This window comes from Oncorhynchus mykiss, chromosome 9, assembly GCF_013265735.2.
Source record: "Oncorhynchus mykiss isolate Arlee chromosome 9, USDA_OmykA_1.1, whole genome shotgun sequence".
Classification (NCBI taxonomy): Eukaryota; Metazoa; Chordata; class Actinopteri; order Salmoniformes; family Salmonidae; genus Oncorhynchus; species Oncorhynchus mykiss.
This window is the reverse complement of record NC_048573.1, coordinates 41,464,336-41,491,583: the sequence shown is the minus strand read 5'-3', so window position 1 is coordinate 41,491,583 and position 27,248 is coordinate 41,464,336. Positions and strand designations below refer to the sequence as shown.

The 27,248-nt window shown below is 42.5% G+C and overlaps 1 protein-coding gene across 3 annotated transcripts; it reads left to right on the top strand.

The window, feature by feature from the left end:
• The first annotated feature begins 213 nt into the window (after positions 1-213).
• LOC110532099 (oxysterol-binding protein-related protein 2) lies at positions 214-26,925 on the top strand. Of its 3 annotated transcripts, none has more exons than XM_036988012.1 (14): positions 214-344; positions 12,788-12,975; positions 13,989-14,112; positions 14,481-14,556; positions 14,705-14,839; positions 16,057-16,154; positions 16,414-16,596; positions 16,799-16,906; positions 17,607-17,696; positions 18,087-18,210; positions 22,761-22,886; positions 23,332-23,455; positions 23,760-23,850; positions 24,051-26,925. In XM_036988012.1, the coding sequence occupies exons 2-14, from the start codon at positions 12,939-12,941 to the stop codon at positions 24,151-24,153; spliced, it is 1,419 nt and encodes a 472-aa protein (XP_036843907.1). In that variant the 5' UTR covers positions 214-344; positions 12,788-12,938; the 3' UTR covers positions 24,154-26,925. The 3 variants fall into 3 exon arrangements, with proteins under 3 accessions (XP_036843907.1, XP_036843908.1, XP_036843910.1); XM_036988013.1 differs by having other exon boundaries at positions 239-344; positions 12,774-12,975; XM_036988015.1 differs by having other exon boundaries at positions 262-344; positions 12,785-12,975.
• Positions 26,926-27,248: the final 323 nt, after the last annotated feature.

Genomic DNA, 27,248 nt, shown 5'->3' with positions numbered 1-27,248 from the left:
CCCTCTGTATGAAGAATGGTCCACCACCTGTGGGTGTCAACATGGGCCAGCAGCACTGTGGAACGGTTTCGACACTTTGTAGAGTCGACTCCCTGACGAATTGAGGCTGTTCTGAGGGGGGAAAAGAGGGAAGGGGTGCAACTCAATATTAGGACGATGTTCATGGTTTGTAGGCTCAGTGTATGTGGATCAGGCGGTCCATTCAAGGATACCCGATTGGCCGGTTGTTAATAAGACCGCCCCTGTGGTCACCTACTTCCGCTTCTGTGTCAATTCACACCGTTTTGTGGTCCTCCTGTCCTTTCAAATTAAGTCAAACGTTACCAGGTGTCCCAACGCTTCAGGTACAGTAATTATATAACAGCATCTGACAGTTCTGTGAGTTTTGTGTATGGACTGTAATGTAACTACGCGCAAACTTTTGCTTCGTCTTCGTTTTTTTATGCTCGCTAGCTAGCTTTTTCCCCCCCCGGAGAGCTCTCGGACTAGCTTTCCAGCTAGCGTAGCTGGATATGAGCAAGCACCACAACACGTTAATAATTTGTTTGATTGTGTAGTTGATAGTAAGCTAGGAAGTACATACAGTGTTATAAAGGTTAACGTCGCATTGATCTAGCTAGCGAATACATTGTATACCTGTTAGCTAACATACAACATGGCTAACTAGCCTCTTCCCCGAAACGTCGCGTTAACTAGGTTTCTTAACTAATGTATGCCTTGCATGTTAACTAATCACGAAAGTAAGATGGCTTGTATAAGATACATTTACCATTGTCTACAACCGACATCGCACTGACTTGTTTAGTGAATTCGAGTTGGAGCATGACAGACTACTCCCTCCAGTTGCCTGTCTGTGTCTATGCTGCGTCTCTGTCAACAAGATACTGAATCATATCTGCTAGTAGTTAACACAGTATGGGAACGTTATTCTGTTGTTAACCTGGCTTTGTCTTTGATGCTGGAGACAAGCAGACCTGGGTTGATTATTTTAAATTCTTATATTTTGTGTAATTTGTCTATTTTCAAATAATGTGACTCCAATCAACTCATTCTATTGGCTTATTTGAAATTATTTTCAAATTTCCTATGAGTGGCCTACTGTTTGAGAGTATTTTCCAGTACTTTTTGGAAAATCCTTCCAAATTCTATTTTCAAATACCTGGGTTAAATGCATGGGAGTGTATTTGAGGATCGTCAAATGCATATTCAACTACTTGTCTTTTCAAATAAAACATCTGAATAATTCAATTGAAATATATGTGAAAGTAATTGAGACATTTGAAATAGTGTTTTTAACCCGGGTCTGGACCCTAGCTTGCTTCATCGTAATTTGAAGTACCAGCATTTTGGCAGAAATCAAGCAATGACCGGGGTCATACAGATGTTGAACAGTGCGTATCCCCTTTCCATCTGTGATGCACAGTTAGCGTAAGGATGAAACCTTGTTGACAGATAATTTCCCATGGGCATAGCCTGCATAGTAAGCCTTGACTTTCTCCTGACAACCCAGTTAGGATGATAATTGCCCGCACCAGTCAATTAGCATCTATTTCAACCCAAGAATCTCCCAAAACATGGTGACTTACTAACACAACCTTCAGAGGCCATGCGTGTCAGCACTCTGCTGATCAATGAGGTTAATGCCTGGATGCAAGTCATTACCATTTTCGAGTATGAATGGAAAAGGCTCACACATGGTTGGTGCATAGGATATAGAGTTTTGGACTAGAACGCGTCTCTTGTTTGAGTTCAAGGGAGGGTGATTGTCCTCCCAGGTTTCAGGTGACACTACATTTTGTTGACTCACTAACTTTAACTTACTCAGTGGAGGTGTGTACCTGTAGTCAACAGCAGCAGTGTCCTGCCCTGCCTTGGGTTACCTTGTCATTGGTGTTAGAGAGGTTACATTCCTGAAGGCTTTCCTGAGGGGCGCCACGGTGGGACGTATTAACTCAATGTTTGTCTGAGTATTTGTCCTTTATAGTTTGCCAATGTAGACACATGCATGACGTGTGTTTGTGGTGCCTTTGTCTGTTAGTTTGAATCACAGAGTACCAGATAAAGCCCCACATTTCCTAGAACTGGAACAATGTAAACCCATGGCACTGTGCCTCACTATTAGTCAAAATCAAATATGTTTTTATTTGTCACATGCAGATGTTATTGTGGGTGTAGTGAAATGCTTGTGTTTCTAGCTCCAAAAGTAATACAGTAATATCTAACAATTCACAATATACACAACCTAAAAGTAAAATAATGGAATTAGGGAATATATAAATATTAGGATGAGCAATGTCAGTGGCATTGACTAAATACAGTAGAGTAGAATACAGTTGAAGTCTGAAGTTTACATACAATTCGTTTGGACTTATTAAATCTTGTTTTTCAACCACTCCACACATTTCTTGTTAACAAACTATATTTTTGGCAAGTCGGTTAGGACATCTACTTTGTGCATGACGCATGATTATTTCACTTATAATTCAGTGTATCACAATTCCAGTGGGTCAGACGTTTACATACATTACGTTGACTGTGCCTTTAAACAGCTTGGAAAATTCCAGAAAATTATGCTATTGCTTTAGAAGCTTCTGGTAGGCTAATTGACATGATTTGAGTCAATTGGAGGTGTACCTGTGGATGTATTTCAAGGCCTACCTTCAAACTCAGTGCCTCTTTGCTTGACATCATGGGAAACTCAAAACAAATCAGCCAAGACCTCAGAAAAAAAATTGTAGACCTCCACAAGTCTGGTTCATCCTTGGGAGCAATTTCCAAATGCATGAAGGTACCATGTTCATCTGTACAAACAATAGTACTCAAGTATAAACACCATGGGACCACGCAGCCGTCATACCGCTCAGGAAGGAGACGTGGCCTGTCTCCTAGAGATGAACGTACTTTGGTGCGAAAAGTGGGGGGGGGGGGGCTTGCAAGCCGAAGAACACCATCCCAACCGTGAAGCACAGGGTGGCAGCATCATGTTGTGGGGGTGCTTTGCTGCAGGAGGGACTGGTGCACTTCACAAAATAGATGGCATCATGAGGAAAGAAATAAAATTATATGGATATATTGAAGCAACATCAAGACATCAGTCAGGAAGTTAAAGCTTGGTCGCAAAATGGGTCTTCCAAAGCATACTTCCAAAGTTGTGGCAAAATGGCTTATGGACAACAAAGTCAAGGTATTAGAATGGCCATCACAAAGCCCTGACCTCAATCCTATAGAAATCCTATAGAAAATGTGTGGGCAGAACTGAAAAGCATGTGCAAGCAAGGAGGCCTACAAAATTCACCCAACTTATTGTGGAAGGCTACCCAAAACGTTTGATCCAAGTTAAACAATTTAAAGGCAATGCTACCAAATACTAATTGAGTGTATGTAAACTTCTGACCCACTGGGAATGTGATGAACGAAATTAAAGCTGAAATAAATAAATAATTGTATATTATTCTGACATTTCACATTCTTAAAATAAAATAAAGTGGTGATCCTAACTGACCTAAGAGAGGGAATGGGTGAACAGGGAGTACAGGAGGGGGCTGAGCACGCACCCTTGTGGGGCCCCTGTGTCGAGGATCAGCAAAGTGGAGGTGTTGTTTCCTACCTTCACCTCCTGGGGGTGGCCCGTCAGGAAGTCCAGGAGCCAGTTGCACAGGGCGGGGTTCAGACCCAGGTCCCCAAGCTTAATGATAAGCTTGGAGGGTACTATGGTGTTGAACGCTGAGCTATAGTCAATGAACAGCATTCTTACATAGGTATTCCTCTTGTCCAGGTGGGATAGGGCAGTGGGCAGTGCGATGGTGATTGCGTCGTCTGTGGATCTATTTTGGCTGTAAGAAAATTGAACTGGGTCTAGGTTGCAAGGTAGAGGTGATATGATCCTTACATAACTAGCCTTTCAAAGCACTTCAGTTACCTTTGCTTTTTTGGGTACAGTAACAATGGTGGACATCTTGAAGCAAGTGTGGACAGCAGACTGGGATAGGGAGAGATTAAATACGTCTGTAAACACTTCAGCCAGCTGTTCTGCGCAGGCGCTGAGGACGCAGCTAGGGATGCTGTCTGGGCCGGCAGCGTTGCGAGGGTTTACACGTTTAAATGTCTTACTCACGTTTTGCCACGGAGAAGGAGAGCTCAAAGTCCTTGGTAGCGGGCAGTGTCGGTGGCACTGTGTTATCCTCAAAGTGGGCGTAGAAGACGTTGTTGTCCGAGACGTGGCTGGTTTTCCCTTTGTTGTCTGTGATTTTCTGTAGACCCTGCCTCATGCGTACGGCTCTTGTCTGAGCCTTTGAATTGCGTCTCCACTTGGTCTCTATGCTGACGTTTTGCCTGTTTGATTGCCTTATGGAGGGAATAACTACACTGTTTCTCCACTTTCAGTTTTGCACAAATTCTGCCATCTATCCACGGTTTATGGTTTGGGTAGGTTTTAATAGTCATAGTGGGTACAACATCCCCCTATAGACTTCCTGATCAACTCAGTCACCATATCGGTGTATTTGTTGATGTTATTCTTAGAGGCTACCCGGAACATATCCCAGTCCGCGTGATCAAAACAATCATGAAGCGTGGATTCTGATTGGTCAGACCAGTGTTGAATAGTCCTTAGCATGGTTACTTCCTGTTTTGAGTTTCTGCCTTTTTGGAAAGGAAGCCAAAATGGAGTCGTGGTCAGATTTGCCGAAGGGAGGGCGGTCGAGGACCTTGTAGTCGTTTTAAAAAGCTGAGTAGCAGTGGTCTAACGTTTTCTCAGAGCGAGTGCTACAGTCAATGTGTTGGAAGATCTTCGGTAGGGTTTTCCTCATTTGCTTTGTTAAAATCCCCAGCTACAATAAATGCGGCCTCAGGATATGTGGTACCTACCTATTTTTGACCCACTGTTTTCTCTATCCTGTCTTACTCTGAAGCCATGTGCTGTATGTCCTTTTCCAAGGTTGACTCACTGGTTGACTCACTGCTCGCACTATCAATCTCTCCCATTCTCTAATTCTCTAATTTCCATGTGGATTAGCTTTTGTTGAAACTCAGGCTGACCTTTCCCCACTACAGCTGTCAATGGCATTTATTCATATATATTAGGGAAGCCAGGCCTTCACTATTCTCATCAAATCAATCTTTATTCATACAGCACATTTCAGACATGGAATGCAACACAATCTTCAAAGCATGTCTGACATGTGTTGGGGTGCACAATCGTGGGTTGACTTAAAAACCAATAGAAGATTCTTAAAATGTATTCTAAAACTCACAGGCAGCAAGTGCAGAGACCATAAAACCGGTGTATTGTGTGCTCTCCGTCTGTATGTTTTGCAGTTTACAAATTTACTTTCTTGGGTAGACCAGACATGAGCGCATTACAGTAGTCAAGCCTGCTTGTAATAAAAGCATGTTTTTCACACACACACAAAAAAAGAAAGTAGAAACAGTATCTTGCTATGTTTTGTAAATGTAGTTCTAAAATGCTTCTTATTGTAATTTCTGCTTGGCTACAGTCACGGCTAGCTCCAAATCCAGAATTTTTAAAAGGACACATTTTGTGCTTGAGTTGCACTTCTCCACTCGGATGAGAAAATATTTGCCATCTTGATAAATCAGGTTCCCGCATTTGGTCTGCAGACAGCAGGTTTTTTTTCAGGTACTTTTCTCCGGTGTAGTTGTTTTTCCTGTAGGAAGTTAAAAGGCAAGATGAACTAAAAGCAAATCATTAGGAAATGTAGCTGGCTACATTCTTTCTATGATAAACATTTAGAAATCTGATGGCCATGTGTAGGTTGTGCAAAAAAAATGCTTGATTTTTCAAAGCTAATACGACCCCTTGGCATATGCTTGTCTCAAAGATTAAGCCATGCTAGTCTACGTACACATGGCCGGTACATTGAAACTATAAATTGTTCTTTCCAGTTATGGTTCCTTTGATCACGCCAACGTTCCTTGTCTAACTGTCAATTCTAGAGCTCGGCCTAATATTTAAGGAATAATTTATCTCATGGAACATGGGACCAACACTTTACATGTTGCATTTTATATTAATCTTACCCAAAACCCATGCGGAGTTCTCTCTGGCACCCCAGTCGCTTTTTGTGACTAAATAACCCCAAGCTGATCGTGTGCCCTTCAAGGCGGTGACGTCTCATTCAAATGTCTGCCCTATCAACATTAGATTTAACTTGACTTCCTGTGCCTACCATAGTGACCACAGGTACCGGGAAATCAGGGTTTCTTTTCTAGAAAGGGAGCCTGAGAAACGGCTACCATACCCAAGGATTAAGGCGGCAGGTGCATAAATTAACCACTCCCGACTCGGAAGTACTGTGTAAGAAAAATAACAGATCAAGACTCTTTCGAGCTCAGTGGACAATTCCTTCGACCTCGTGGCTTGGTTTTTGCTCTGACATGCACTGTCAACTGTGGGACCTTATTTGAATTTACCACAGATTAACTCTAATGAAGTTGTAGAAACAGTTCATGGATGATCAATGGAAACCGGATGCACCTGAACTCAATTTCAAGTCTCATTGCAAAGGGTCTGAATATTTATGTAAATAAGGTATTCCTTTTTTAATTTTTTTTAATACATTTTCAAACATTTCTAAAAACCTGTTTTTGCGTTGTCATTATGGGGTATTGTGTGTAGATTGAGGAAAACATGTAATTGAATCCATTTGAGAATAAGGCTGTAACGTATCTGGAAAAAGTTGAGGGGTCTGAATACTTTCCGAATGCACTGTGTATATAAGCAAGCATATCGAACACAAGCAAGACACAGGCTGTCAAAATGGCTAAAACCACAGCAAAAGTTAACTTCAGTTTCGAATTGCAAAGTATAAAATGTTTTGGCCATATATGGACTACCCAATAGCGTGAGTACACACTGAAACTAGCCTATCATGTGAAAACTTGTTAAAGTTAGCTTTCCACACGCACAACCTCATTATCTCCTAATGGGGCTCCTGGGTGTGTTGGTCCTCTCCCCTTTGTCATTTTGCACTCAGCTCACCCTTAAGAAGCCACTCTGCTTGCCAAAAGGGATTCTATTCAAATGAGCTAGGTTGTTGCTGTAGCTACCGTTTCTCACAGTCCATGACAGACCGACCAAGTCCTCACATGCACACAGAGGTGTGTTTGTGTGTGTCTCGCTGGGTAACATCTCTCCCCGGCTTGAGTTCTCTCTTCCCTTCCGGTCTCATCTCTGACTCCCACTGGCTTTGTATGTTGTTTACCAACCACACAGGACCGTATTAGGAGCACTATAGAGAATCTGGTAGCTGGTGTCTCCATTATTACCAGTGATGTAAAGTACTGAAGTAAAAATACTTGAAAGTACTACTTAAGTAGTTTTTTGGGGTATCTGTACTTTACGCTTTTATTTTGACTACTTTTACTTCACTACATTCCTAAACAAAATTATGTACTTTTTATGTACATTTATTTGTGGCGCAGTGGTTAAGGGAGCTGTACTGCAGCGCCAGCTGTGCCACCAGAGGTTCGTGCCCAGGCTCTGTCGTAACCGGCAGTGACCGGGAGGTCCGTTGGGCGATGCACAATTGGCCTAGCGTAGTCCGGGTTAGGAAGGGTTTGTCCGGTAGGGATATCCTTGTCTCATCGCGCACCAGCGACTCCTGTGGCGGGCCGGGCGCAGTGCACGGTGTTTCCGCCGACACATTGGTGCGGCTGGCTTCCGGGTTGGATGCGCGCTGTGTTAAGAAGCAGTGCGGCTTGGTTGGGTTGTGTATCGGAGGACGCATGACTTTCAACCTTCGTCTCTTCCGAGCCCGTACGGGAGTTGTAGCGATGAGACAAGATAGTAGCTACTTACAATTGGATACCAAGAAAAAGGGGTAAAATAAAAAAATATATATTTAAAAAAGTATTATTTTATTATTATTATTATTATTATTATTATATATTTTTTTTCCTGGACTACATCATCTTGTGCCTTATTGCTTAATTACAGGCTAGAACACTTTACCAATGCAAGAAGATACTAGTAGCTTCCAGCTTTGTAGGCTAGCTTTCCTCGTTAGCTTCCAGCTTTGTAGGCTAGCTTTCCTCGTTAGCTTCCAGCTTTGTAGGCTAGCTTTCCTCGTTAGCTTCCAGCTTTGTAGGCTAGCTTTCCTCGTTAGCTTCCAGCTGAAGCTATCAATTCACTACACTGGTACTTTGTGATAATATGTTGACTTCAAAGCTGTTTGTCACCAAAAACTATAGTCATTGGAAAAAAATGTATGCATTCACTTCGTTTCCCTCGGCCTAGTCACGTTTATCCTGTCTCTCACTGTCTGTGTAAATGACGTGATTAGGTCCTAAAGAGAGAGACTTTTATGAAAGAGATTGCTTATTCTATGCAAATGTTGTTAAGTACAATAAAATAAGCCCCAAATGGAAAGAGAAGTGATTGTTTTTCATCAGTATGCCCATGAAATCAGCCAAAACAAAACTCACTGACTCAATGCGTGCACACACTCCTACTGAATATGCATTCACCTGACTAGACCTAGGCTACATCTTGATTTTCCCAGGTAATCAATAGATTTACCATTCAAATAAATTATTTACCGTTAGGTTGTTAAAAACAAAGTCAGATTTGATAGTTTAATTGACATCGATTTTAAGGCAGCGCCCCGCAACCCTCTCATTCTTAGTGGTTGGGTTAAATGCGGTTGAACGCATTCAGTTGTACAACTGACTAGGTATCCCCTTTACATTCTCAGAACAATGGACAAATTTCAAATGTAATGCTGACCTCAAAAGATCTGTCTGGATCAAGTGCCATTCTTTTTTTTTTTTTGCTGTGGTGTTTTGATGGTATAGAGTATCATAATACTAAACATGGTATCGGTATCGAAGTTAGTTCTGGTATCGTGACCACTAGTTGGCAGTGGTCATGATCGGCAGCCTTTTAACACTAGGCTACAATATTTTTTTGTAGAATAGGAATCCGACACACACACAGGAAGATTAACTTGGTCAAGAATGTTTGTTCGGAAAGAATGTGTCTAACTGCTTTATGCTAACAAATAGGCTAGTCCTATCACACTTGACTTGAGCCATTCAACATTAGTTTTATTTGAAAGAAAATAGCCCAAACTAATAAATGGAATAAACTAGCAAATTGAATAAGTAAAACAAATTAATTACATAGCTCAGGTCTTGAAAGAGCAGCTCCTCTCCCACAACAAGTGGTATTTTTTACCCCATAACATGTGCAGATCGCAGTGGCTCGTTTTCAGAAAGCAAATATGCCCGTTTGTCATAAAATTATATTTTGACACATTTGTTTTGATGAAAGGGGACCGACCCCCTGACAATCGTTTTAAGATAATTAAATGTGTGAAATTTGAATTTGTTGTTTAGGAACGAAACTCTTTAAATATGTCGGATCCGGTCGGTATTTCACATTTTCACGCAGACCCGAGGTCGGTGGTCACTGAGCGGGAACCAACCTGGGATCTAACCTGAGGGTCAACTACAGAATTTCGAGCCAAACTTCCAAGGGTCAAGGATGGGTTTAGCAGTGGGAGATCGGTTACTTCTCAGAAATTTTACCCAATAATTGGTCACTGTCTGCGGACTTTAGCCCTCCTCACCCTTTAGTTGAAGCATAGATGGGCAAAACCATACATTTAATTTGACACGTGATTGTGCGTTGTCATAAGTTGCCTGAACTTTCTTGTCTGAGGTGAGGTGACTGCAACACTTTTTAGTACTTAAATCAAATGTGCTGCCTATCCTGTTACAGCACAAAGGCCTGAATCTGTAGGCCATGCAAACCACCTGAGATCAAAGTATCCTCCAAGCTCAAGTCCTAGGGCCCTTTGGCCTGTAGGAGCAGACCGTTTTTGTAGCTTCTTATTATATTTGTAGCTACTTTCTTCAGCTGTTACCTGCCGATGAGTAATCTGTACAGCTGCCATTTCTTCCATGTGCTTCCTACGAGCTGCTTTGTTTTCTCCTCCGTTCTTCTCCCGTCTGCTCCGCGTACACGTGTGCTTTTTTGAAGGAAGGGCAGCATCACAACTTTGTTCATTTGCACAATTTCTCTCTTTCGGTAGCTACTAGCTATGCTTGTGTAACTTAATGAGCTGGATTTGCCTGTCTTTGCAATTTTAGTTACACTTTTAGCTAAATGATAACGAGCAAAAACTGTGATTTCACTTTGTTTGTGCTAATTTTGTTAGCATTCTGGTCATTGAGGCCCAATGGGCGTTTCTTGCGTTTTTAGCGCCGCCTATGCCGTTTAATACTGTAAATCCTGGGATGAGAGAAGGGCGATATGGCCCAAGCCTAGTCGATAACACTTAATGTGAATGTACGTGATGTTTTGGGATGCAACACTCCCTTTACTTTAGGTGCTAGTTTCTCTCATGCAGGTGTAACCCTGTCATATTTGCTATATTTCTGTGAAAATTAGATGCTGGAGGCGAGAGTGCTGTTCGGGTAAGAACAGGTGAAGGATAAGGAGTTTCAGTTATAGTTCAGCTGTGATGTTTTGGAATCCGGTGCTCTCTATTTGTGTTGATCATACAACAGTGTGGGGAGGTAGGCCTTAAAATATTTTGTATTTTAAGGTATACCGGTATAGATTTGTACAATACCGTATAGATAACGATTTATGTTAATACAGTGCTTCTTCACTGTCAGTTTTGTCGTAGTTTGGTTTTGTATAAAGCAAATCAGAATAGAGAGAGCCCATTAAAACCACTTAGAATTCCTTTGCCGCCATCTTGCATTATTTTCCGTTCAGCGCCGGCCGTTGGCCAATCAGCCGGGTACAGACTCATTTTCAGCCGGCTACTTTTTCCACTTCATATTAACTAGGCTACTTTTCGTTTAAAACTTTTAATTTGCCAGTCCGTCGAGCCCTCTCCCGCTAGAATGATTCGATATGCATCTTCTAGCAATCTGTTGATAGGATAGGGGGCTGTCAGTCACAAAGCTAGCGACGACAGGGAAACGGTCTGCTCTCCCGCCTCCTGGTACAATTTGCGTGCGCTGTGGTTGGTTGCAGTCAAATTTCTTTACACAGAGGAGGGCGAGAGCACAATGCTCCTAAATGTACACTTCCTGTGTAATGTAAGTGGGAACGATGAGTTAAAAATGAATGACTAATTAGCTTAGTTATTGTTTTCTGTCACATTCATTCATTTTCTTTTAAAGTTCACTTTAGCCAGCCATGTGGAGTCGTGGCGCATTGTATGCTTTTGATTGACAGCTGAACAGCAAGTGTTGACTAGTTTTTATAAGTTGTCAACTGTCTGAATAAAGTCGATCCGCTACATCACTTTGCCATTCATAAAGCATGCAACGTGGTTATACAGGGCCTTCAGAAAGTATTCACACCCCTTGACTGATTCCACATTTTGTTGTGTTACAGCCTGAATTCAAACTGGATTACATTTGAGATTTTTGTCGCTGGCCTACACACACACACACACACACAACACCCCATAATGTCAAAGTGGCATTGTGTTTTTCGAATGTTTAACTTAAATCCCATGGTATCGCATTGGGACAAGTAAACCAAATGATTATCCTAGGTTTCCTTTCCTAGGATGTCGGGGCTTGCCAGATAGTGTCGCTAAAGTGAGCGACTCATCAGTCAGTGTAGCCTACCGACAGAGCGCTGTTCCTTTGGCTCCATAATTTGCATATGCTACTGGTAGGCCTAGTCTTTTTGGCGATTTATCTGCAGATAAATTCTAAAAACATTCAATGAAGATGGTGAATCATCACTGCAGGAACAATAGGTAGCGGAGAGCCTCATTCTTGTCCAACTGTAATAATTAGGGCCCTCGCGGAATCCAGGCATTCAAACGGAATATTTCAAAATCTATTGACCTTATTCGGGAATCAACTAAATGTATTGAACATGTAATTTATTTGCTCTATTTTTATCATAAGACTTGAACAGAATGTGTCAGTGATTTGTGTTTCCTGCAACTTTCTGAAGAGGCAACGAGAATGTCCCTGTCTGTGTGTGTGCAGTCCTCTGTCTGTGTGTGTGTGCATGCCCCTGTGTGTGTGCAGTCCCCTGTCTGTGTGTGTGTGTGCAGTCCCCTGTCTGTGTGTGTGTGTGTGCAGTCCCCTGTCTGTGTGTGTGCAGTCCCCTGTCTGTGTGTGTGTGTGCAGTCCCCTGTCTGTGTGTGTGTGTGTGCAGTCCCCTGTCTGTGTGTGTGCAGTCCTCATGTCTACCACTTATGCTACTGACTACCTTTCCTTCTCAATTCATTGTTAACTACAAAGTAGCCTATGCCTACCTGGCAGAATGATACAATGATTATTTGCATCAATCCAGTGGCCATTTTTTTTGCAAACTCACCAGCCACTGTGGCAGGTAGATTTAAAAATCTACAAGTGGAGTTGGGCAAAAAATGGAATTGCCCTTTGCAGTCCTTGGATCATGCACATCTCATAAGACACATTTAGAACTTTTATTATGCAGAAATGCACATTTTAAAAAAATGACCGTCAAATACCGCCATGCACACCTTCATATGACTTGGAGCACAGGGCCTACACCACAGGGCCTACACCAACACGGCTCCTCCTCGCTTGTTGATCGTTGGTACAGTCCAAAATTCCCCAGTGAGTGTGTTTTTTGAGGCATTCCCTGAGAACAGTCAGTCACCCACCCTAGTCCTCCTACACTCAGATCACCACCCAGAGAAACCTCATGGAGGGGAGGGGCTACCAGAACTTGTTTTTGTCTTCCTTTGCAAATCATTTTGCTACGGCGTGCACTAATGAATACAATCCTGAACTGTTTATAGTATGTGTCCAGCAGGTTTGCTGTGTGAGCTGCTGCCTGTTCTGACGTGGTTGCGGAGGAGGAAGGTGCCGTGCCAGAGACCAGTGAGGCCCGCTATAGGGACCATGTTCTAGAGGCTCACCTCCCTCTCCGATAGCACCTAGAGGTCCGGCTTTGACCCTGTACAATGAACAATGATGATGAATTCTACGACGCCGTAACAGGTGGGTGTCCCTGTCCGCACGGGGGGGGGGGGGGTGTACATAATAGAATGACTTACCAGACCTTCAGACTTAACCACAAACCTGTAGGACGCACACAGAGGGAGCGAACATTGACAGTGTTACTCAGCATTTTTTTTTTATCACAATTTTCAGGGTCCTTCAACGTGGAAGTTCTGAAACGGGAGAAGTTACTTGTTTCAGCAACGTTCTCAAATAAAAAAATGTTTTTTGGGGGGGGGGGGCCTTTTGGTGTTTTGGAACGTTGCTCTGACAACTGTCATTGTCAGGACTCAGGAGGTAGAGGTGTGTCTTTGTACTGTACTTCACGCTGTGGCACAGTGCCACACAATATGCTGTAACCTGAGCAGCTTAACTGACAGCTTCAATAACGCAGCGGTCTATTCAGCGTCCATGATTTTGGCTTTGCCATCAGCAGCAGCGGGGATGTGTGAGGGAGAGGGGATGGAAACGGCGTGCAAGGTGAATGTGGGGTGAACTGCGGAGCGCACGCTGTGTCGTCACGTTATTGTTCCTGTCCATCTCGTATCAAATCAATTTGATTTATAAAGCCCTTACATCAGCTGATGTCTCAGTGCTATACAGAAGCCCAGCCGAAAACACCAAACAGCAAGCAACGCAGGTGTAGAAGGACCCTTATCAATCCCAGATCACATGGCTAGAGGTGTTCCGGTTGACTCGGGGCCCCAATTATTTATTTTAAAATGTTAACGGGGCACCACACCTTTTCTCTTTTCCACGCCTACGATGCTTAGTTCAGCGTCAGACAGTGGCTGTCATGTCACAATGTGTATCACGTCCATATTGCAATCAGTTCTGCGGCTCCCCCTCATGTAGCCATTGCTTTGACCTGTAGCCCAATTGCAAGACTGTCTACTTTATTATTATCCAAGCATATTATGTAATTTCTATATTAGGTAACCTTGTCAGGCAAGGTGAGTTGTGTGCTGTATAGCCTTTCCCTAATTTGTGGCCGACCGTTTCATGTGTGTTAGGCTTGGACTCTGATGAGTCATATGAAGGCGCGTCGGAGGCCAGTTTTAAAGACGCAGGGGTGTACGACGTCACCCCGAGGAGCAATGGCTCCACGTCACCGGAGAACGGAATCAGGAAGCGCAGGTACACTCCGATTCCAGCTGTGTCCTCTCCTCCCGATTCTTCTCTCTGTTTCTTTCTCTCTGTCGTCTCTCTCTTGCTTTCTGTCGCTGTCGGCACTCTCTTTCTTCACCTTAGTCTCTCTCCCTCTCACCCCTTCCACATTGTTAATAGCTTTAACCCTGGTAGAAGACTGGCCAGTTCTCATACTCCTCTTAACTCTAACCCAGGCAGTCCGCATGACGACACCCAACAGGTCAGCCTCTACCATCGCACACTGTATTACTGATAGTCATCATAGGGATACTCTCCTTCCCTCGGATTCTCTGCTAGACACTAATGCGTTGTCTCTCTGTGTGTGTTTTTGACTTTCTCCTCCTGACGTCTTTCAGGACAACGCTACCTGCCCCAATGTTCTCCAGGAACAACTTCAGTGTGTGGGGCATTCTGAAGAAATGCATTGGACTGGTAAGGGCTACAGACCATATGTAAAGGGCCACTTTTAGACCGTGATGTTCTCTGGGTCTCTACTATGCCAGTGAGTTTGATTTCTTCCCACTTGTGTGAAAGTATTTTGCGTTCTAATCTTGCTAATTTTCTCTGTGTGTGTGTGTAGGAGCTGTCCAAGATCACCATGCCCATCGTGTTCAACGAGCCCCTGAGCTTCCTCCAGCGGATCACAGAGTACATGGAGCACACATACCTCATCAACAAAGCCTGCTTGCTGTCCGACTCCATAGAGCGCATGCAGGTGAGAGGGCATTCTACGGCATTAAAAAGCAAATTCTAATTGAAATACCTATTAAAATTTGGCTAAAACTAATTGAATATGTCATTGAACCAATTGCACTTTATGGCAGCGAGGTGTGGGGTCCACTTGCAAAACGATTTCATCAAATGGGACAGACACCCCATTGAAACCCTGCATGCAGAGTTCTGTAAGATACTCCGACATGTCCAGAGGAAAACTACAAACAATGCATGCAGGGCAGAATTAGGCCAATATCCACTAATAATACAAACTCAAAAAAGAGCAATTAAGTTTTGGAAACATCTAAAATACAGTGACCCCTCTCATATCATTACCAAGCCCTGCAATGCCAAGAGCTGAGCAAAGAAAATAGTCCCCTCATCTAGCTGGTCCTGGGGCTGAGTTCACAAACCTGTTCTACTAACACACTGAAGCCTCAGGACCAGAACATCAAATCAATCAGGATAAACCAAATTACAACACAGTCAAAACAAAACGATATTGCTTATTGGGAAACACAAGCACAGAGCAAAATGCAGTGCTATCTGGCCCTAAATCGACAGTACACCGTGGCGAAATATTTGACCATGGTTACTGATCAAAACCTTGAAAAAGTACAGGCTCAGTGAGCACAGCCTTGCCATTGAGAAGGGTAAGACACAGGAAAACCTGGCTCCCTGTAGAGGAAAGGCTGTGCAACCACTGCACAACAGCAGAACCTGAGACATTCTGCATTTCCTGACAAAATGTCAAAAATATAAAACAATTAGTCTCATTTTCCCAAATTTGAAACCCTTATTCAAGGTTTCAAAGACCTCTCTGATGAGAGTAGGCTACCCGTCCTGTTGGGGGAGGACGCAGAGAGCTGTGGGTTGGCAGCGCACTACATTGCTGCCTGCCGTAAGTTGAGGGACAGTGTCTGACAGACCAATCAACCTGCACATGTACTCTACTGTATGCCTATTGTTATTGTTGAATGTATGGTGACCCTTGGTTATTGTTGTTACTGTTGTCCCGTTGACAATTTAGATTCTCATTTCAATTTATTTTTTATATTGTAAATATCCAAATAAGCTTTGGCAATATCTACATTGTTACGTCATGCCAATAAAGTGAATTTAATTGAAAATTGACTGAATGTAGCTGGCTCACAACTAGACTGTGTGTGTGTGAGCCATTGAATCCTGTGGCTGACTCCTCCCCTCCGTTCTTCCCAGGCGGTAGCTGCTTTTGCTGTGTCGGCCGTAGCGTCACAGTGGGACAGGACTGGAAAGCCCTTCAACCCTCTGCTAGGAGAGACCTACGAACTAACGCGGTGAGGGGACAGGGCTGCAAACGCTCCCATACAAAGTGACACAGAGAGGAGTTGTAAAAAGCTGTGTAGCCCTGGACAGTTCCTTCCTGTCTTTGACTAGACTGCACACGTTATTGGCCTTTTTAATAGGACGTCTTTACCTGCCTTCAAGCATGAATTTAACATAACTTGTTTTCCTCTGCTGACCTTATTTTCAGTAGGCTATGATAACAACCTTTCTCCTTTTCACTTCCTCTCCTGCCTACTCTCGCCCCCCCAGCGAGGACCAGGGCTACAGGCTGATCTCGGAGCAGGTCAGCCACCACCCCCCTGTCAGTGCCTTCCATGCTGAGAGCCTGGTCGGGGACTTTGTCTTCCATGGCTCCATCTACCCCAAACTCAAGTTCTGGGGCAAGAGTGTGGAGGCTGAGCCCAAGGGAACTATCACACTAGAACTCCTCAAGTGAGTCAAACGTGGGTGGTAGGGGGTGTGTTTTATATTTTTTATCTATACCTGGTCATAGGGTTTTGTTTGGTTGTTTTCTCAGTGCTTTGTCAAAGCCAATACCGCTTCAGCTTCTGTAGTCCTATTTTTCTTTACAAAGTCTCTCTTGTTGTGTGTGAGTCCATTGCACTGAGGCTGTGTTTGCTCCTCCTCTCCCCAGGCACGGTGAGGTCTATACGTGGACCAACCCTTTCTGCTGTGTACACAATGTCATCCTGGGCAAACTGTGGATCGAGCAGTATGGCACTGTAGAAATCCTCAACCACAGGTGAGTAAAGGACTGGATATTATAGTTTATCTTATTTTACCTTCAATTCCTGGTTTGGAAGCATACAGATGTGTATATATCCACCACTTTCAGCATAGCGGACTTAGGGGTTAGTCTTACCTTCCATTTAAGTCAAATGTTCACTTCGTCATGCATTGACGTCAATGGGAAACCAAGTGAAAATGTGTCTTAAGTGGTAGTTAGGATTCACCCTTTAATTTGTAAAGACAGTAGTTGGGGCATAATGGTATGGAGTGAAGACTGTCGTTGAGCCATAATGGTATGGAGTGAAGACTGTCGTTGAGCCATAATGGTATGGAGTGAAGACTGTCGTTGAGCCATAATGGTATGGCGTGAAGACTGTCGTTGAGCCATAATGGTATGGCGTGAAGACTTTCGTTGAGCCATAATGGTATGGAGTGAAGACTGTCGTTGAGCCATAATGGTATGGAGTGAAGACTGTCGTTGAGCCATAATGGTATGGAGTGAAGACTGTCGTTGAGCCATAATGGTATGGAGTGAAGACTGTCGTTGAGCCATAATGGTATGGAGTGAAGACTGTCGTTGAGCCATGATGGTATGGCGTGAAGACTGTCGTTGAGCCATGATGGTATGGCGTGAAGACTGTCGTTGAGCCATAATGGTATGGCATGGTTTGTCTGTTCTCCTCATTGTTCTCATTCCTTTCTGTCCTGAGCAGTACTGGAGATAAGTGTGTGCTGAACTTCAAGCCGTGTGGCATGTTTGGGAAGGAGCTGCACAGGGTGGAGGGCTACATTCAAGATAAGAGGTATGTGGAGGTATTGGCATCATTCTGATAAACTGACTACGGCTTTCTTCTCTGGTCCAGAATTCACTGGTCCAGTTGTAAGTGTTTTGGTGACACTTTTGCCTGTGTCGTGTTCAGTAAGGTTTCTAAAAGTTTTCTCCCGGCTAAACACGTCCCTGGTGGGTATAATAAATAATATCTTCCATTTAGGAGACTCCAAAGCGACTTAGTCATGCGTGCATCTATTTTACGAATGGGTGGCCCTGGGAATCAACCCACATTCCTGGGGTTGAAAGTGCCATGCTCTACCAACTGAGCCGTACAGGACACACAATGATAGCACAGTGTCATTCTCTGTCAGTACAGCAGTATTTGGTTGCTGACGTCTCCTCCCATCTCTGTCCCTGGCAGTAAAAAGAAGCTTTGTGTGATCTATGGGAAGTGGACCGAGTGCATGTGGAGCGTGGACCCCCAGACGTACGAGTCCAACAAGAAGGCTGAGAAGAAGGCAGACTCTAAGAAACAGAAGAGTCCGGTGAGTGGGCATCTCACAACATGGAGCAAATGAGATGTGTTGTTTACATTTATTTTAGCAGGAAAGATGTAACAAGTCATACATGTCAAAAATGGGAAACCAGTGGGAAAAAAACAAAGACACACACACACACACACACACACCTACACGCATACATACATGTACACGCATCAAACACCTCAGAATCCAGAGAATTCATTTCAGAATACTAACGTAGAGCTTGCTTTACATCTCGCACACAGTATAGCTTGGTCGCCCCCAGTGGTCCACCTCCCTGCAAGTTATTTTCAAAGCAGATTGAGCCGAATAGTTCGTTTTTTTTTTTTTTTTTTACCCTGAAGAAGGCACAGGGATGCCGAAACGTCGGTGGTTTCTTACCCAATCAATTACTGGGAGGTTATAGATATGGAGTGTGCGGCTCTTTTTGTTTTCATAGCTTGTTTTTTATTGTTTGACACTTTGTAAATAGGCCTATACAACATTTACTTTTCTTGATATAACTCTCTATTTTGATTTCCTGATGATTCTGGCAGCATGCCGTGACGTTATGTCAAGGGGAAAAAGAAAAGTTCCTTGTGTATTTAGAGAAATAAAAGTGAATTGATGCCAAGTTAGCCCGTAACTCCACCGAACAACAACATAGGCCTAGGACTATATACCCTTTTAAAATGTGTCATTTCATAACTTTAGCACCAGATTATATTGTGAATAGGGCCTGGCGTCATATCGAGTTAATTCAAATGTATTTAGTAGCGCGGATTTCCAAATGCCTGTATTGCAAGTATCTAGTTTTTGGTTTGTTTTCATGAGTGCTTATGTCCGCTTGTTCTCATGTCTTTTTGGTCTCGTCTCCTTCGCGCTTTCCGTGCTTTGCAGTATGCACCTTCCAGGACACAACAGAGATCGCCCCTCTGCGGTTATCAGCGACCGGTTTTGTCCAACAGAATCGGTCCTATGGACACCGAAACAGATTGAGACATTATTTGACTGTAACAGAGGAGAACTTAACCTTTCTAACGCCCTCTTTGTCTTGACTCCCAAAATTACGCACAGAGCAGACTACTAAACGGGAGTATTAAGGAACATTGATTCTGGAAAAACGCTCGGTTTCTGTTGGCACAACATTACGGTGCCAAGTAGCCTAAGGCTAGCCGCATTTTAGCCACAAAGTGATATGTGCTAGCTGTTTAGTCTTTGTTTTTATAAATGTATCATGAGCTTAAAAAGCATTTATATGACGAATTGACAACTCGTTCTCATTCTGAGAAATAAGCATATTCTTATCCAGGTAGGTAGACCACTCAATCTCCACATCTAAACAAAGTGGACAGGCTAGCATGCTGTTCACAGGTGTATGTTCATGGCAGTTCAACTGTTCTACCTTGTTAGCTAGCTAATATAGATTGACGTTGTCTCAGGGTTGCCACGGCTAGCTACAATTTCTAGCCTAAAGACCACTCAAAACCTGCCCACTAGGCCTGAAAACTAGCCCCCCCCCCCCCAAAAAAAAAAATGTTTTTGCAGCAAGAGAGGAGTTGGCGCATTTATCCAATAAGCTAACTATTGGTTCATCACACCAAATGATTTAGTCTGAACTGTAGAAGTGGTTGATAGTGAATGGTTAAGCTGTAGGATGTCTTTTTTCATTAACTTAAACACAATGTTAAATAGTATTAATAAAAATCAAATTTTCAACTGGAGTATGAATACTGAAAATCGAAAAGCCCCAAGTTTCCTTTTTGGCTAATTTTATTTAATAAAAAAAGTTTGAATTCATGTGTGGCTCCAGCCCAATGTCCCAGTTATCCATCCCTCTGTAGCAAGATGGAAAGGAGAGAGAGAGGAGATCCATCATGAGTCCGGTACATTAAGAGTTCTATTCTACTAATTAATCAATAACTACTATTTATAATTTGATAGTCAGTAATGAAGTTAATCTGCAACTCAGACTTCAACTTTCTAGCAAATGTTAGCTAGCCTGCTACTACCTACAGGGCTCGAAACTAACTTTTCTTTTCATCACTGTCCCAGAATTGTCCCAAACTTATGATGAACTGTCCCAAATGACATTTGAAATGTTTTGATATGCCAACATGGGTCTACTCTAGGACCTGGGTCAGTCAGTGATTTACAACAAACTAATGTGAGTAGTCTACTACTGAAATAGATAAAAGGGGACTGTCAATTGAGCAAGAAATTCACATATATATATATATATATATATATATATATATATATTTTTTTTTTTTTAAGAAGCCAACATTATAATAATATTTATACATTTTGCATAAATGTACATACATAATTAGCCTGCATGTAAAAGTTTAGCCTAGGTTATATGCGTGTTGGCTACAGCCTCATGTCCACATCAATGCTGACATGAAAGAGGCGACAGAAAATGTAGCTAATGACATAAATATAGGCTAAACAGCAGTCTGTTTTGACAATTTTAATGTAGTATTATTAAAATCGTGTTTCTGACACCTTCGAGGCATAGTTCATTCAGATCAAATGGTCACGAGCGAGCGGCCAATGCACCCTTCCTCCCAACACTCACTCACTCACTCAGCAACTGCCTGATAGCCAGCAGAAGCAGGTCACAGTGAAATTAATAGATTTTTTAATAAATTAAAAGAGAAATGCTATGGTAGCCGCGATTTAATTTAGAAGTAGACCAAAACAACACAACCCGCGACCGATACATTTTCACCCGCGACACTGTTTTCAAAATAAACCAATTTGACAGGAAAACTACAGACATGGCAACCCTCGCTGGACTTGAAGTATAAACATTAATCTGGCCGCTCATTAGCAAGTTCGCTTGTGCATGAGAGACGTGTTAATTTTCCATAATGCATTAGGTCATTATGGAAAATTCTTTGTGGCCGGTTCTGGTTAAATTTGTAACAAAAAGGTCATTTTCATAAAAAGCAAGATCAATGATTACTGCAAAAAGGAAAGTTAAACTATTTTGATAAGTGGGTCTTATGGTTGTGGAAGGCTTATATTTAGCCTAGATATCATTTTACAAGCCCTGAATTAATTTAGATTACTGCAGACTGTTTTTAAATGCTGTGTGTTGACCTTAAGCTCACTTGGCTACGATGTCATTTGTCATTCTACTATCCAGAATAATGGAAAGGAATATAGCGTCGGGTGTTGTGCAATAGTCTGTCCAACACAATTGCACACAGTAGACTGTCAAACTTGAGGCACAGAAATGTATGAAAACATTCAGTCATTATCTTGATGCATTCTCTGTGAAATCGAACAAGATCCTGCTGTAAATCAAGCAGACAACACATAATCAACATCAATTTACTAGGGATATTAGATCACGGCACAACTGTCTTCACCGACGCAATGAATGGGACGCCAAAACTTTCTTTGCAAACACGTTTTCCCCGCATTTTAGCTGTTATTCACCTGGCAAGTATTCTGCATAATTATTGAAGAACCACGTTAATGACCATATCAATATTGGTTTTAAGTTTAAGGTGACTTTCGGTTAGAAGCAATTGATTTTTACTAACCCAGACATATTTTGGTTTTGTGTGCCCATGAAAACTGATTTCACGCCGTGACATAAGGACACTAAATATTACGTAGTCACAGCGCATTAAATTTTAAAAAAAATACACACTTGCCTGGTTAAATAAAAAGTTATATATATATATATATATATATATATATATATAAAACTTTTTATTTAACCAGGCAAGTCAGTTAAGAACAAATTCTTATTTACAATGTTGGCCTACCCCAGCCAAACTCGAACCCCGACGACGCTGGGCCAATTGTGCGCCGCCCTGTGGCACTCCCAATCACGGCCGGATGTGATATAGCCTGGAATCGAACCAGGGTCTGTAGTGACACCTCTAGCACTCAGGTACAGTGCCTTAGACTGCTGCGCCACTCGGGAGCCCAAGCATTTGCGAGATCTCGATGCCATAAAAACTGTCCAACGACAAGATCCAGGATTATTTATTTATTTATAGCCCCATTTTCTCCCCAATTTCGTGATATCCAATTGCGATCCAATTCTGATCTTGTCTCACCCTAACCCGGTCGACGCTGGGCCAATTGTGCGCCGCCCTATGGGAGACTCCTGGTCACGTCCGGTTGTGACAATCTGTCATCGAACCCGGGTCCCCCCCCCTTAATGTATTGACATTAACAAAATTGGCAGATTATTATCGATGACTTATCAACAGCGGAAACAAGTTGTCCACCGCAGAAAATCCTCGCCGGTACCCTAGTTTCTAGAAAGACCCATATAGTAAACCAGTGAGAACAATATGTTCATTTCAGTATTCTGTTTGTAGTAGACATGGTATACTCATGGTACACGAAGTAAACATCCCTTAAGTAATTTCTGATGTTTTTTGTTGTTGCTTTTATTCACGAGGAAAAATACACATTTCATTTGGTTTTGAAAAAAGGGCTATTTATATCAGACGTGTGTCTGCGAGAGCCTGTGTGTACCGGTGTGGTCTGTGTGTACCGGTGTGGTCTGTGTGTACCGGTGTGGTCTGTGTACCTGTACACAGGAGGAGCCTGAGGGGGTCGACGGCGACGATGCAGACAACATGCCTGAGGTCCTGGAGACGGTAGCTGTGATCCCTGGCAGCACCCTGCTGTGGAGGATATCGTCACGACCCCAACACTCTGCTCAGGTAACGCACGCCGGCGCGTAAACAAAGAAACGTGTACATTCACATGCTCGTACACACATACAAGTTGAGCGTATATGTTTCTTATGCAGGTCCCTAGTGGCCAATATATCAATTACCTGTGATCACCTAGGCACAGGTGTGTCTAGGATATTTCATTGCTTTGTCCTCCACACACTGATGAAGGCCTAAGCCGATGCCCGTTGGTGTATTTTAATGACTTGGCCCATAAATAAAGGCTTTGAAATCTTTCAAACCCACACGTGTGCCTGGACTATAATTTTGCCTTTTTCTTTTCAATTACTATTCCCTTCCAAGAGCACCTGTGGTTGTTCTGGAATACCTGAAGCACTCCTACTTAAGTTTATATACACACACACACACACACACACACACACACGCACATTGATTTTGATGGTGTTAATTCTGTAGGATTTTGTTTTTCCAGATGTATAACTTCACTAACTTTGCCATGTCGCTGAATGAGCTGGAGCCTGGTATGCAGGCCACCCTGGCCCCCACAGACTGCCGCCTGCGGCCCGACATCAGAGCCATGGAGAACGGAGATATGGGTAATAGTCTTTCTGCTACATCCCCACACTTGCTAGACGAGGCTGCCCTCTAGCATTCCCTTTGGGTGGTGCATTCACATGTCCTATTTGTTTTCAGAGTCCTTTCTGTTCTTAGTGTGTGTGTGTGTGTGTGTGGGGTGGCGGGGTTAAAATCCATTGACAGTAAAATATCCACATAGCCAAAGTATTAGTCTGGTTTATTGAACTTATGGTTGTGTCAGTTTTTAATTACAGAATAATACAGTGGTCAGGAGGGCCATGTATCAAATGAGTAATAGAAGATCCTATGTTCTTGTTTGTGCAGATCAGGCCAGTCGAGAGAAGGCGAGGCTGGAGGAGAAACAGAGGTCAGCGCGGAATGACCGTTCCAAGGACGAGGAGGAATGGTCCACTCGGTGAGAACTTGGGTGTCCTCACATTTTAAGATTAACATTTTTTTCATAAAATACTTGCATAATAATAAGGTAAACAGTGGTGTGTATGTGTGTGTGTGTGTATATATATATATATATATGTATGTATGTGTGTATGTATGTATGTATGTATGTATATTTTTTTTAAGTAAACCATAATTGTATTTTATTGTGTCTTCCAGATGGTTCCAGTCAGGTACAAACACCTACACATCCTCTCAGGACTGGCTCTACAAAGGGGGCTACTTTGATAGGAAATACTCTGACCTTCCTGATATCTACTGATCCAGGGGGGAGGTTCTATGAACACCTGCTGAACCAACCCCCCCCCCCCCCCCCCCCCCCCGGCACGCCCCTGTTCTAAGCACCACACGGTCTCCCGTTGGAACTCTGAAGCGGTGATAGACCTCTCCTTGTACAACACATGCGTCTGTGTTAGCACAACCCTCTCCTCCCCAGTCTCCTGACAGTGATGAAAGGGAACGGTCAACGGTGAAATCAGGGATGTGAATGCTCCTTTGACTGATAACGGGTTCTTTGGGACATGTTGGTGGCAGCACAGGCGGAAGCAGACATGAACAGATACTGTGAGTCTGGAGGAGACTGTTTAGTTCTTGAACAGGAGTGCATTGTGGGTACCCCTCCCTATCAGACCTGGGTTGAGTACCTATATCAAATATTCAAAATACTTGAGCTTGATTTAAATTGTTTGGCATGTGGAGTTTGCACTTTCGGATTGATTTCATTGGTTCCGTTGCGCCTGACAAGCTAAACAAAGCACACCTGGAGTATTCCACCCAGGTCTGGCTGTCCCCTATATACGTCCAGAGGACAAGCTTCTCATCACTGTAATGTAACCTGTATGTATAGATAAGAATGATCATGTGACCATATAGGCCAATCACACACATCTAGCCACATTGGCCACGGCTCAGTCTGTGAATACAGCCCCTGATTCGGGCAGTCGGCTAGTAATTCCCCCATCACAAAATATTCCTTTTGTTACTCTTCTGCATGGCTTTTGGCTAGCTAGCTAACAGTGTTAGCTACCCCTGGCTCTGTGGCGGTGGACCTACCGTACGTTTGGCCCGGCTGCTGTTGTTTACCTAGTCAGTCAATTTAGAGTGTTCTCGTAATCACGAGTAAGAAAATAACAATGAGCGTTACTAAGATTATAAGAAGAGTATAATAGGTACCAGAGGAGGCTGGTGTGGGAGCTATAGGAGGAAGAGCTCATTGTAATGGCTGGAATGGAATTATTGGAACGGTATCAAACGCGTCAAGCATATGGAAATCACGTTTGACTCCATCCCAGACATTACAATGAGCCCGTTCTCCTATAGCCCCTCCCACTAGCCTCCACTACGGTGTGTGTGTGTGAGTGTGTGTATGAATGACCGTAGTGATTTGTACAGCATCTTAAGCCATATGGTTCCTTTTAACTACAGGTATAACTGGCAAGGGTGGTTTGCTGTGCTTGCAGTCATTTGGCTATGAATAAATGAATTGATAATTGTTACCTCAAGAACTAAATAATAGTTATCGCCAGAGCATGATAAAGCATTTTTCATGTAAGATATACATGTATGTAAATACCTACTTTTTTTTTATAAACATAGCTAGCTAATCATCATAAATCTGTCCTACCAGCTCAAAGTGAATTTGGAATTGAATGGAATTATAGCCTATATGAAGTAGAAGTCATTGCGTAATATTACCAGCTTCCCTTGTAAGCATATTGTTGCCTTCCTCGTGTTAGGAACTCTTTGTGGCTTTAAACCACACACTCTCACATCACCAATCTCTTTCACAATGACGAGCCATTATGTGTAAGTTCTTATTTATAAGAGACTGTGGCATTTAATCTTTTTTTTATTTTTTTTTAACAGAAATAGTCACACTCATGCAATATACGATAGGGGTATATATTTATTTTGGGGGGGGGGGGGGGGGGGGATTCATGTGCAGTTAATTGTACTGCGGTGAACATTTAGCCTTGTAGATTAGATCTGCATGCATGAATCAAAGTGTAAACCAACGCGTTTCTGCTCTGGAGGACTTTCAAAGCAGCAGACGACTCTCTAGTGTCTGTCTAGTAAAACATGTCATGTTGACCTTTGGGAATGCTCTTCATGCGAGTCCAAACGGAATCTCTTGACGTTATACGATATTGAAATGTAGGGGGATTTAGTTTGGATTTACCATGTTACACTGTGCATTTGAAACGACTGTCAAAATCTATGCAACCAACCAATAGCGCTTAGTGTCTCTGTATACCTTTTACATGTATAATAATACACATAAATACTTTAGTTTTGTCACCGGCAGGCAAACCGACATTTAGATGACTGTATTGGCAGCTTCCTTGACTGTAGATGAGCCCATCTCATAAGTGATTGTGTCCATTTGGTTTGTGGATCACCATGGTAGAGTCTAAGTAAAGAGTGTAAAGATGACTTGACAGTTTAGAGCAATTTGATCTTGACGGAGTATTTGTGCCTCTCGCTTCAGTTTGCTACTTTTTTTTTATTTTTTATGTTTTTCTTTTAGCCCGACACGTCACAAAATTACGTCTATTGCTTTAACAACTGTCTTTTTTGTTGTTGTGGAGTTGCTGGTGGTTTGAGAAATGGGCAACGGAATGTGGCAAAAAGATACGTCGAACCAAGAAGCCTTGCGTTGTGTCTTAAGTTGATTGATACGTTTTTTTCCATGGTTATACTTAGTGCCTAAATTTAAGTAAGCCAATTTTCTGAACCCTTTTTTTTTTTTATTAGATTTTTTTTAACCTGCATTTCATTTAATATTTAAGGTGTTTTTAGGTTTATCAGATGAGTTTTTGGCCCATTTTACTTTATTTTTGTCCATAACACTTTGAAATGTTTAGGTCAGAAGAAGTGTCTGTTTTTTTTCACCGTGTGTACAGGGAATGTATGTAAAACTGATCACTACTTCGGGTTGTGTCCACACACTTCATCACATTTCATCAAATTCTAATTTGTTAACTAGCAACTTTAAGACTAATGCACCAACATTAAAAAAAAAAGTAGATTTTAACTTGCTTTGTGTGGTGTTTAATTGTGTGAGAGTACCTTATACACTGACATTCCTAATGATTTGTACACTCTGTTTTTCCATGACATACAGTGCCTTGCGAAAGTATTCGGCCCCCTTGAACTTTGCGACCTTTTGCCACATTTCAGGCTTCAAACATAAAGATATAAAACTGTATTTTTTTGTGAAGAATCAACAAGTGGGACACAATCATGAAGTGGAACGACATTTATTGGATATTTCAAACTTTTTTAACAAATCAAAAACTGAAAAATTGGGCGTGCAAAATTATTCAGCCCCTTTACTTTCAGTGCAGCAAACTCTCT

Excerpts from the sequence above, each read along its gene's own strand:
- LOC110532099 (XM_036988012.1), top strand. The coding sequence starts at position 12,939 with ATGAACAATGATGATGAATTCTACGACGCCGTAACAG. Across the intron at positions 14,113-14,480 it reads AACGGAATCAGGAAGCGCAG|GACAACGCTACCTGCCCCAA; the intron begins GTACACTCCGAT and ends GACGTCTTTCAG. Across the intron at positions 23,456-23,759 it reads CATGGAGAACGGAGATATGG|ATCAGGCCAGTCGAGAGAAG; the intron begins GTAATAGTCTTT and ends TTGTTTGTGCAG.